Genomic DNA, 12,380 nt, shown 5'->3' with positions numbered 1-12,380 from the left:
TCATGTGTCTGATGGTTTTGAGAGAGAAGGTAGAAGGAGGTCCCCACATCGGTCTACAAGCTGGCTAATGCCTTCATCGTGTTGCAAGGCATAAGGTTGGAGGAAATGGTGGAGAGAAGGGGGGTTCTAATTGATGTGCTTTGTCAAGGAAAATAAGTCACAAGGGGCTTACTCAGTGCTTCCCCTGCATTGCCTCATGTGACCCCCAGCAGCCCAGTGGGTAGGTATTGTTGTTTGCATTAGAGCCACTTATTATCTAGCTAGTTAAGTTATTCAAGGTGACACAGCTAGAAAACGATGAACCTAGAATTTGAATCCCAAACCATCTAGCTGCAAAGCCTGTGTTCTTAACCACTGCCCCATCCTGCCCTTGCTCTTTGCCACATGGAGGGGGGGGGAGGGGGTGCGTGGGGGTTAGGGAGAATGACGTGGTATACGTAAGTGCAGGACTCCGCCAGCCCAGAAGGGAGGCAGCAGAGACAGATACCGGGGCTGAGTTTCAGAGTTTCCCCTCCAGCTTGCATGAACGAGAATTCCCAGCAAATGCACTGCACGTTCCCCGCAAAGCTCCCAGCGGCAAGAATTCTCAGCTTGTTTACTGAGTCCCCTGGAAAGGGGGGGAGGGAGGGTGGGGGCGGGTAGTGAGCTGGGCACAAAAACAGGATAAAGGTAAACTTTCTGCATGTGAGAACCATTCCCCCCCTCCAAGGAGCCGTGTCACACTGTATGTCACCGTCATCAAAGGGGCTGTGCGTAAACCTGAAAAACCAAACGGACCTGTCTGTAGGTGTTACTTATATCACAAGGCTACAGGTGCCTTTATTTCCACTGTATGCTGGTGCTGGGAGCGCCTGCCTTCTCTTGCCTTGAAAGCCTCCTCTTTGGACCTAGTCACCGCTGTCCTCACGTAAGCACCTTTTCTTTGCTCTTTTGGAAGAATTATAAGGGGTGTCAGGGCTTAGAGGCTCAGGCTGGGGCCCGGAACCATTCATCTTGTCTCCAGCTCCACATTGCCAGCCCCCCTTGCCAGTTCCATCAGTCACAATGCCTCCTGGGAAACGTTTGACTGGGATTTAAATGCTTGCCCGAGAGGGTCGGTTTTGCCTCCTCAGGCTGTGTAACCACCCCCTTCCTAGGCACCCCCACGCGCTCCAGATCTCTTGACCAAACCAAGGGCAACTGGTAGAGAATATGTACAGGCACTCAATTCTCTACCCTTTCCTAAAGCTGTCTTTAGGAAGGGAAGCTAGATTTCGCACTGAAAAATATTCGGCTTCAAGGAGAGCCTACCATCCCCCTTACTAAACTTCTTTCGCCACTGGCCTGCTCGTGGCTCCCCCTTGATAAAGAGAAGAGAGCTCCCTTATTACGGTTTGGGCATTTTTCAGGAATGTGTCTGTACATGATAGCTTAAAAGAAACCCGTTTTGCCCTCTCCTCCCACCTCAGTATATTGACCGCTTCCAGAAAAGCAATGCTTAGGGTTTTTCCACTGTATTCTCAGACCTTTTCAAAGACTCTGCCCTGTGTGTGGGGTTCGTGTGCATTTGCCCCCTGCTGGCAGCCACTGGTAGCACATGCCCCCTTCTCCACCTGAAGCCGGGGGCCCTGCGTTTGGACGAACTTATGAATTTTACAAACCGGAAAGGATGTCCGAGGTCATAAAGTACAACCTCTTCATTTTACAGATGAGGAAACTGAGGCCTAGAAAAATAAAGGGATTTAGGGAGACAGCTTCGTGTTTTAGACTAAAGGCCCAGAGAGAGGGGTTGTTTGCTCCTGAGTGAAAGCTTAATTCTTTGTCCTCATGTTGTCTCTAAGAATGTTTTTCGTAACACAAGGTCTTCTAGGCAGGCACTTTCACAGCTACCTCTCGGTTGCCTTTTTTTCTCAGAAGTCACCATAATAGCAATCTTTTAGATATATTGGCGACAGATGATTTTCCCCCCTCTGGCGCAGGAATAAGTGTATTATGGCCAGACCCCTGCATATATTATCTGATTTTATTCAATTCTCGGGACATAATGAGGATTGTGTGTTAAAATTCCATTGAAAAAAATTTTTTAATGTTTATTTATTTTTGAGAGAGAGAGCGCACGCACATGAGTGGGGGAGGAGCAGGGAGAGGGGGAGACACAGAATCTGAAGCAGGCTTCAGGCTCCGAGCTGTCAGCACAGAGCCCAAGCGAGGGACTCAAACTCACGAATCCCGAGATCATGACCTGAGCCAAAGTCAGACGCTTAAGCCATTGAGCCACCCAGACAACCCTAAAATCCCATTTTAAAGGTAAGGCACTTTAAAGATGAGTTCAGAGAAGGGCATGGGTTTTTCTATAGTGCACCTTGTATGAGACAAAAATAAAGAATTTTGACAGGCTGGGTAGTAAGAAATGTGGCCTATGTTCCTCGTCCTTGTGGGTGGCAAAGAGAGAATTAACCCCCAGAGGATTCAATCCAAAGCCGATGAGCTTTGGATTGGAACCCACAGTAAACCGTGGGGCTTACCTTTTGCGGGTCTCTGCCACACCTTTGGGAAAACAACTAAGAACAAACTAGCAAGCTCCTTAAACAAGCTAGAGGAAAATGAGGAGTCACTTGTCAAGACAAGAGCAAGTCTGTTCTCGCAGTTGCTCTGTTTTCTCCTAAAACAACTAACTATTCAAGCACCCCAATTATTTAACAGCAAGTGTCAAAATAGTCCACTGAGTTTTCCTCCATGTGTTCCTTCTTAGAAAGGTCCAAAGCATGGGAAATTGACCATGCCTTGCCCCCAGGGCTCGGGACCTGGGGGACACTTAGGTGTCGCCGAGGCTTTGAAGGAGGAAAAACATCTTCATCCCAATGAGACTGCCCAGGTGGTGGGATCAGGGAAGGCCCTTCTTGCCCCCCACCCCCCACCCTTTCCATGGTTTCCACCTTCATGGCCTTGTTCTGCCTGGTGATGTTTTGGTGCATAAACAGCCAATGTGTAGATGCTTAATTGGGTGGATTTTTGGTCACATGCCCAGAGTAGAGTTGATGATCTCTGCCAGGGTCAGGAAGGAATTTTCCTCCTCTGGCAAACTGGCCAAGCCTGGGTGGTTTGCTCCTTCCTCTCTCTCTCTGGAAGGCTGAGCAGAGGTGCCTGTTTGCTCAGGGCATGGGCACCACACCTGTGATTGCTGCCTCTGACTCCTGTGGGGGCAGGAAGCCCACAGGACTGTCCCTCTGACTGTGCGGACCGTCCCTGTGCATATTTGGTGAGTGAGCCGGCTCTCAGAAGGGTTAGAAAGCCAGTAGAGGCATCAAGGATCTGAGCTTCCCTGCTATCACTGTCTCATTCCAAAAGGTACCTGTGGCCAGCCTTTCTCGTGCATGGAAGGGAACCCACCTGATTCCCTCCCTTTGTGTGGACTGTGCTTGAGCCTTTCCTACTTGCTAGGCAGCTACAAAGGTAGTCGTGGGGGAAACTGATTCCAAAAGCTGTGGGTGTGTTGACGGGCAGTGAGTGAGGGTCCAAAGTGCTTAAGGGGTCTGGCTAGCCCAGGCAAAGAATATCCAGAGCCCACTGCTAAAAGTAGCGGACATAGGAGGGAAGGGAGAATAGGAAACTGGGGGAACTTGGCAGAGCTGAAAGTTTAATCTCCATTTGTATTGGTTGGATTTTACTCCAACTTAGCGAGCTTGCTTGACCACGGTATCCAGTATCACCAACATGTATGGGTACATGTGTGCGGGCACATGTCTGGATGTGAAGGTCCATTCAGGTGGGTGCCTGCAGAAAATCATGGAGCCAGGGCACATCTCAGAGCCCCTCTCATTGGTGGGTTCATTTAGTGAATGAAGAATGGAGACACAAGAGGCAAAATCATGGCCCCCAGTCCAGTGTTCTTTCCATGATGACAAACCAGCCAGCACCTCAAAAAACAAAACTGTGTGGCTAGAACAGGAGGCCCAGGACCCTCCTTGGATCTCCCCTCTTGTCCTGTGGCTGACTCCAGGTCTAACCCAGGGCTTCTCAACCATGTTTTCATTGTCGTCCCCACTAAGGAGGTTTTATAGATAATGTTTTCATAGTCATTACTACCGCATTACCACCCCCCCCATAGATACCGTTTATGTTTATGTGTATCGTTTATGTACCGTGGCCCTTCAGAGGACCATGAGACATAATAATGTCTAAGATTTATTTTGACCCCCAAGAACCAATGTTTCCCCTCGGGGGTCAAGGTCACCCCCATTGGGAACACACGGTCAAACTTCAAGCCTGGGCCTACCTATTGCTGGAACTCAATGTACTGGTTGAGAAATGGGGCTTCAAATAGCGGTTCTTTTCCCCCCTACCCTCACCCTGTTCCACCTACGTGAAAGAAATCTTAAGAGCTAAAATGTTCAATTATTGCAAGGACTTTCGAGGGCCTAGGAAGCTAGGCCACTGGGTACCAACTAGTCATTATTCCTGAACTCTCACGCCTTAGCGTATGCTGACTAAGTGGCCAGAGTCTTTTGTGGGAAGACCAGGGTTAATGAATGATACCCCCTCCTACTGTAAGAGCAAAAAAATAGAAATTTTTTTTAAATTTGACACTTTCATAAAAAAAAAAACATTTTTCCAAGAAGCAAGAAATAATTACAGAAAAAAAAAAAATAGCCCGTGGTACACCTGAGAGCCCTTTAAGAAAACTTAATGGATATAATTTGTCATAGAAGGGATTACCAAAGGGAATCGGATCTGATGCTGCGTACAGCAGTAGAGAAATTGCAGGGCAAGTAAGTAGGTTGGTATTAAATGGAAAAGAAACCCTCAAAGGGGGTAAATATCCTACTGATGTAAAATATTTCTGATTTTTTATGATCAAATTCAATTTACCAAATGACTTTTGAGGTGTAAGTGAAGAAGTGCTCACTCCTGCTGTTGTGGTTTTTGATCTGGAAAATTTCTAATTGATGGGGTTTTTTAATTGATGACAGTTTTCTATTTTCTTCCATATAAAGGACACCTCTCCTTTCTCCAAACCTCCCCGTGAAGGTCATGTCAAAGGTCCGCCATCTTCTTCCTCGGTTTTCTGAGACTTTACCTTCAGCCGTCACTTAGGGGAGCTTTTCTGAGGTGGCGTCCAGAATGCAGAAGGGGCTTTGGGCTCCAGTGGCCCTTAGCTCCCTCATAGCTCCCACCCCCATCCCGTTTCATCCTACCCCCAGCTCAGGATATAAAAGCAGCCAATCCGTGGGAAAATCAGAGTCCAAACTCAGGCAGCCTTGACCTCTGTTTGCTATGGCTCCCAGGGGGAGATCCATGAGCATGATAACCCACCAAGCAGATTAACCCTTTCTGGGCATCAGAAAAGAGGCTTCCCAGTGAGGTCTGGTGATTCTCTAATAATGGCCCATAAAGGGTGCCAGAGCGTGAGAATTTGTACTCGGCTATTTCTCTGTTCTCTGTTAATATCCAAATGTTCGTGCACATTTGATGACGATAATGATGGTAGTTCTTCAAGAACCCCCAAAGAATCGGCCTTTGATTCTGGAATCACACAATCCCTGCCCTTCTTAGTACTGAGGTCCATTTGATAGGTAAGTGTGTTAGGGGTGTGTCTATAGGCAGATGTGACTGTGAGTGTTTCTAGAAAAGAAAGCAGATGGGCCAAAATTCGGAAACCTTAAGCACTCTCTACAACACAATGTTGACACCCATTGACCTTGAGCAAGATACACAAAGTCCCTGGGCCTTAATTGTCTCCGCTGTACAATGATGGGGTAAAAGGAAAGATTGGACTAATTCTGGACTTTTGAACATGTGGCATTCACACCACTTACGATACGAGAGCTAGATCTGATCAGAGGTAGGAAAACTTGTACTTAAAGGGCCAGGTAGTTAGTATTTTAGGATATACAGGCCAAAAGGCAAAATCAATTGTATTAGGTAGGTACTTATATAACCATTTATTATGTAACTCTTTACAACTGTAAAATCATTTTTAGCTGTGGACCATTCAAAAATAGGTGGTGGCCTGGAATGGGCCTTCAAGTTGTAGTTCGCTAACCTCTGATTTAGGTGTTGCATGGGCCAACAGTTTTTATTTAAATGTCTTTGTTTTTATGCATGTTAAAAGGATACCGACTTTCCATTTATCATGGCGATACCAAGTTTTCCTTTTAAATAAGCTTATTTAAAAGGAAATAAACAAGCCTATAAGTAAACAAAAAAGGAGTTGGTTTTTTTAGCGGATTAAGTAAATTATCGGGATGGTAGGCAAATGACTAAAGTTTGTGAAACACGGGGCTAGATGGTTAATAAGCTCCTGGCCATCTGAAAATTCTTATGCTCAATGTCCCAAGACCTGGCATCCAGTCTTTGTTCTGACACTTACCTACCAGCTGTGTGATCTTGAGCTGCTGGGTCCCCTTTGCAAAGTGGGAACAGAAGCACCCTACCTCGTCAACATTATTGTGATAATCAGAAAAGAGAAGTCAGGCAAACAAATTTTTCTAACCCACCAAACATGAATTCTTGTTTTTTTCCCCTAAAATGTGGGAATATGGGAAGCAGCAAACTTGACAGATGAGACCAGCATGGGCAAGAATGCACACGAGTGAGGGCCCCCAGCCCATTCCCCCTTTCCAGCCTTGACCAGACGCCTTCTCCCAAATCTCCCTCCTCGCCAGTGTGGGCAGGAAGTACAGCCCTGTGATTAGGACCATGACTTCTTAAATGGGCAAACCCAAATTCCACCACCTGCCAGACAGGTGGTTTGGGGTATGTTACCTGAAATCTTAGAGCATCCGTCTGCATCACTCACACAGAACCACTAGCAGAATCTGAATCTGTCTCAGAGTGTTTGTCCCAAGGAGACCCTGAATAATGTATTAATATAAAGGAGTAAAATGCTCAGCACAGAGCCCAACAGGTAGTAAGTGTATGTTCCGATTACCACAGGTCCTCACTCCCTTAACCAAAACCCCGAGGCTAGATGCGCTGCAGAGTTCAGAATCCTTCAGGTATTAGGAAGGTTTTCCAGTGTATATACTGCAGAATACAGAATAGTCCTTCTAGGAATCATAGGAACCATGTGTGTTGTATGTATCATATGAATATTCATCAAGTAGAATAAGTAAAACTATAACTATAGTTATATGTGTTTATATACGTATAATATGTCACTTATATACATATACATGTATACGTATATTTAGTAGACGTTTTCTATGCCTGTATACAGACGTATGGATATAATATATACATAGCCGTACATAAAACTGTTTAACATTAATTTAGAACTGTTTGGCAGGGGGGGAGCTTTTCTGCTGGAAAATAAGTTTGCACCAAACACACACACGTACTTTCAATTTCAGAGCTTTTGGATTTCAGGATTGTAGGTAAGGGTTTGCGGGTATATTAACGTATAGCAATTATCGTCCAACTTTCAGAAGCAGATCGTTACACAGTATAAGCCAGAGTTCAGGGGTCAGATGTGAGCCGGTAGGAAAAGTAGAGAAAAAAGCAGTATTACATCACAAGAGTCTCTATCTTAAAACCCGAGCTTTGCCACTTACTGGCCATGTTACGTGGGCAACTGTTTTTCAACCCCTCTGCCTATGTTTTCTCATATACACACCGGGGACAGATGTACAAACCTCACGGGATGTGCAAGGATTGAATAACGTCATTGTGGCAAGCACTTAGAGGGGTGCCTGGTTCCTAGGAGGCCACATGTTTGTTATTAAAAACCAAGCGTGGGGCCACCTGGGTGGCTCAGTCAGTTAAGCGTCCGACTTCAGCTCAGGTCATGATCTCACAGTTCATGGGTTCGAGCCCCGTGTCGGGCTCTGTGCTGACAGCTCGGAGCCTGGAGCCTGCTTCGGATTTAGTCTCCCACTCTCTCTGCCCCTCCCCCGTTTGCATTCTGTCTCTCTCTCTCAAAAATAAATAAGCACAAAAAAAAAAATTTAAAAAAATTTTAAAAAACAAGTGTGCCCAGCTGGGGGCTCCTGCAGCGTGGCCCTTGTCTGCCTCCTCACAGTCCTCTCCTGCCGTTGCAGGGTGATGTTGGACTCAGTGACACACAGTACCTTCCTGCCCAACACGTCCTTCTGCGACCCCCTGATGTCGTGGACTGATCTGTTCAGCAATGAAGAGTATTATCCTGCCTTTGAGCATCAGACAGGTGCGTACATCCAGAGAAGCCCATCTGAGCTGGGAGAACTGGGGCAGGAGGTGGTGCTGGCCTCCAGGAGGCGGCAAGGCCATGCTGGGGGCCTGAAAATGCCAGCGCTCACCAGTGTGCAGGGCAGAGGACTGGAGGAGGTCTGGGCGGCAGGAAGGACAGCTTCTGCAGAGAGGAAAGCACTGGAATCTTCACCCAAACTCCTCCCAGCTCTGTGGCCTTGGGGGCTCCACGAACTTCTTCAAGCCTCATTTTTGCTAGCAGATGATAATGCCAATTTCTTGGAGTTATTATATTTAAACAATGGTAGTGGAAAGAAACTCTTAGCCCGGAGCCTAGTAGACTGTTATTGCTTGGTCATTATGGTTTTAGCTAACATTTCCTGAGTACTAGCATTGTTTCAGGCCCTGCACCAAGCACCCACCCCATCCTTATAGAAGACCTAAGAGAAACAAACAATTATGATTTCCATTTTATGGATGAAGAAACTGAGGCACAGAGAGGTTAAGTGAGTTGTACGAGGTCTTACGGTTGGTTAAGCTTCACACGGGTTGACTTGAGCACCTGTACCCTTAACGCTCCTACATGGTCATCTTACAAATGATATTACCGTGTGGTTATTGATATTAATATTGCTGGCTTTCTCTGAGCTTCTATTTCTTTATCCCTAAAGATGATGAGAAACTCTCCGAGGATTAAAGGAGCCAAACTGCGTAAAATATGTAGCTTTGCACAAAGCAAATGTTCAGTAAACACGAATCCCTGCACTGACCCCCAGGCCTCCCTTCCCCCGCCTCATCCTCTCTTGGCTGGTCTTCTCCACCTAAAAAGGAAGCATGGGGCCTTATGCAAATCTGCCAAAGGGAAGCCAGCTGAGCTTTGCCCCAGAATCTTTCTGAGGGCCTCTGTCCCCAGGTGCTCGGGTGACTGCACATCACAGCAAACCTGGCAGACTGCTATCGCAGCAGGTGCACACCCTGAGGCTGGTGATGCGAGTCCTAATCAAGCTGTCAGTCCTCTCGGGGCCTTAACCCTGTGCATCCCAGCTTGGCGTGGTCCACACTCAGGGGCAGGAAGCAGGTGGGTCCATCAGAGGCCACGCCTCTGAGGATGCTGCAAAATGTCCCCCACTGGAAGGAAGCCCCTGCCTCCAGGCCGGGGGCCAGGGCCACACAGACAGACTTGAGGCACTCCCCTCCATAATCCAGTCCTGCACGGGCTCCCAACACCAACCCATGTATACACGCATGCACATGATGTCTCTCACTCTATCTGAAGGGTCCTGAGTCAGCCAGATACATATTGCAATTCTCCTTAAGGCCTAGAAGCCCCTCATTTCCTGAATTTGAAGGAAGAAAGTGAAGGCTTACCTGTCCGCATCATCTCCCCATATGCCCCATGATGGCAGGACCCAGAGAGAAGGTCCTTCCCTCCACCCATGCATGACCCAGACCTGCCATCCTGGGAGCCCCCTCTCCCTGCCTTCTCTGCCAGGTGGCAGCTGGGTGGCAGTGGGAGGAGATGACCTCAGCTGCCTGCCCCGGGGAAGTGTTGCAGGCATTGGAACAGTTTCCGGGGTCATCAAGAGCTGAGGCTTTGGAGCCAGGCATCCTAACTGTGAAGTCTGGCTTTGATATTTAATAACTGTGCCGTCGTAATTTCTCGTGCCTCAGTCTTCTCATCTGTAAGGTGGAGATAGCAATAACGCCTACCTCATAGAATTGTTGCGAGGGTAACTTGTTAATATATGTGAAGTGTTTGGGACACAGTCAGGCACAGGATAAGCACACACATGCGTTTAAAAATGGACTGGCGGGGCGCCTAGGTGGCTCAGTCGGTTGAGCGGCAGACTTCGGCTCAGGTCATGATCTCGCGGTCTGTGAGTTCAACCCCCACGTCGGGCTCTGTGCTGACAGTTTGGAGCCCGGAGCCTGTTTTGGATTCTGTGTCTCCCTCTCTCTGACCCTCCCCCATTCATGCTCTGTCTCTCTCTGTCTCAAAAATAAAATAAACATTAAAAAAATTTTAAAAATAAAAATGAAGGACTGGGGCGCCTGGGCGGCCCAATCATTTAAGCACCCAACTCTTGATTTCGGCTCAGGTCATGATCCCAGGGTCGTGAGATCAAGCCCCACATTGGGCTCAGCACTCAGCGTGGAGCTTGCTTGGGATTCTCTCTCCCTCTCTCTCTCCCCCTCCCCCACTCAAGCTCTCTTCCTCAAAAATAAATAAATGAAAACGAAGGACTACTTTCAGTTTGGGAAGATGAGAAAGTGGTGTTTTCACCACAGGCAGTGGTGATGCACAATAATGTGAATGTACTTAATGCCACCCAACTCTATCTACACTTGAAAAGGGTTAAAATGGTAAATTTTAGGTCTATTTTACCACAGTAAAAACAAAACAAAACAAAACTGAAGGGTTAACCGAAGTGATCACCAATAAGATTGCCGATGGGGCTGAAATCCAACAGCCGTACATAAAAAGACTGAGGCCCCTGCATTTCCATCAGTGTAACAAGGGGATGGACCAGGTCTTTGCTAGAACCCTTTCCAGAAGCTTCTCTGATTCCTGCACCACAGATGCAGCCTTCTTCTCCCACCACCCGTTGAGAAAACATAAAGTCCCACCAAGGCATGCGGCCAGTGAAGACAAGATATCCTCCAGGAGTGACCGAGCTCTCAAATACTCCCGGCTTTGGAGTTGCCACCTGCCCGCCCTGGATTCCAGAAGTTGCTGAATGTCTCTGACCTCCCAAAGGTGGTCAGAGAAGCTGGATGTGAAAGGGTAGCAGAGCGCTTCCCCAGGCACTGCGTGGGCCCTGGAGGCCCTGGCTCTCCCACCGGTGGGAGGAGTGACCAGCAGGGCCTCTCTCTGTCCTTTCTCACCCAGAGAGGTGACGCGTCCGTCTGAGTGTCTGCAGCCCTCTCTGAGAAGGATGCAGCACGTTCACCTCTGGACACGACCCTGCAAACTTCCTGTACTCCGTGGCCAGTGAGACCTCTCTGCAGCCTCAGAGGAAGCTCCATCTTGAATTCGCAGTTGTCCCAATGGCAGCTCCCTGTTCGAGTCCGGCTGACGCTCTCACTGACCACCAGCACCGTGACCTTGGCAGGTTTTTTTTCTAACGTCTCTGGGATATACTTTCCCAGCTGGAACGGCCTTTGCCTCTTAGGGTTGGCAGGACGGATAGTCCACATAGAAAGCGTTTCGTCAAACGCCAGGCACTTGGGAGGTGCTCACCGTTGCCAGGAACACCTCACGGTCCTGCTCCTCTCTTCAGTTTTCACAGTGAACAAAAGCAACAAAGGTCTCCTTCTCATCCGTTCCGATTCAGAGTTTGACAGCTTCGATACTTGGAGACCAAAGGGAAAGAAAAGGAGAAAGAAAGGGTGTGCCCACCGGACGAACGATGTCTACAAGAGGGCAGAGAGGAATAATCAACTCAGTCCGGAAAACCAGCTGTTTTCACAACCTTTTCAAATGGCTTTAGCAGACAGCAGCTGAATTTGTGCCCTCCCCGCGCTAACCACAAAGGGTCTGACCTGCTCTTCGAAGCACGCCTTCTGTGTGGGGAGTGGATGGTCACAGATTGCAACATACCCTAGAGTTTCATTCACTCGCCCTGGCGTTCCCTCCTGCTCCCTTAAACTAAAGGACTGCAAATACTGGACAATTTTATCCAAGCGTGGCAGGCGTGCTGCATATATTTTACAAGCATACGAGACTTCGTAAAAGATTTCCCCGCTCAAGCGCTGACGAGCCACGGAGTATCCTGGCCCCGCGCTGAGCTTCTGGCACTCCATCTTGAACCTCCCCACACGCCCACACGCCACCCTCCCGCTGTTTGGCGGGGTCGCCACACCACCAGGCGGTACCCCCTCTGCTCTGGATTCTGGTTTATGCTTTGTCGGCAGCAGCGGTTTCTAGATCGGGGCAGTTCTGGGGGTTCCTGAGAGGTCCCTCGGGGACCTCAGGTGACAGTTGAGAAGGCCAGGCTCTGGCTCCCCCTCCCATCCCCACGCACCTTAAAGACAGTACAGCACGGTGGTGGCTAAGCCTCAGGTGTAGGAGCGGAAGTACACGTACCCGACCTACTGCTGGCTCCGCTGCCTACTCACTATGTGACCTGACAAAGGGATTTCACCTCTCTGTGCCTTACTTTCTTGGTTTACTTTGTAAAATGGGCGATGTGATCTAGGACCTGGTGGCACAGTGTGGACGATACCACGGGCAC

General features: G+C 48.3%; 1 protein-coding gene across 1 annotated transcript in view; it reads left to right on the top strand.

The window, feature by feature from the left end:
• Window positions 1-808: 808 nt before the first annotated feature.
• The window catches only part of ELF5 (E74 like ETS transcription factor 5), a 33,083-nt gene continuing 21,511 nt past the window's right edge, over window positions 809-12,380 (top strand). The window contains exons 1-2 of the mRNA XM_015537501.2: window positions 809-907; window positions 8,019-8,143. Coding sequence (XP_015392987.1) covers window positions 8,023-8,143 — 121 coding nt within the window. The 5' untranslated portion in view covers window positions 809-907; window positions 8,019-8,022. The remainder of the gene's footprint in view (window positions 908-8,018; window positions 8,144-12,380) is intronic.

The sequence above is a fragment of the Panthera tigris genome, chromosome D1, assembly GCF_018350195.1.
Source record: "Panthera tigris isolate Pti1 chromosome D1, P.tigris_Pti1_mat1.1, whole genome shotgun sequence".
Taxonomy (NCBI): domain Eukaryota; kingdom Metazoa; phylum Chordata; class Mammalia; order Carnivora; family Felidae; genus Panthera; species Panthera tigris.
Note: the sequence above shows the minus strand (reverse complement) of the source record. Positions and strands in the feature narration are given on the sequence as shown.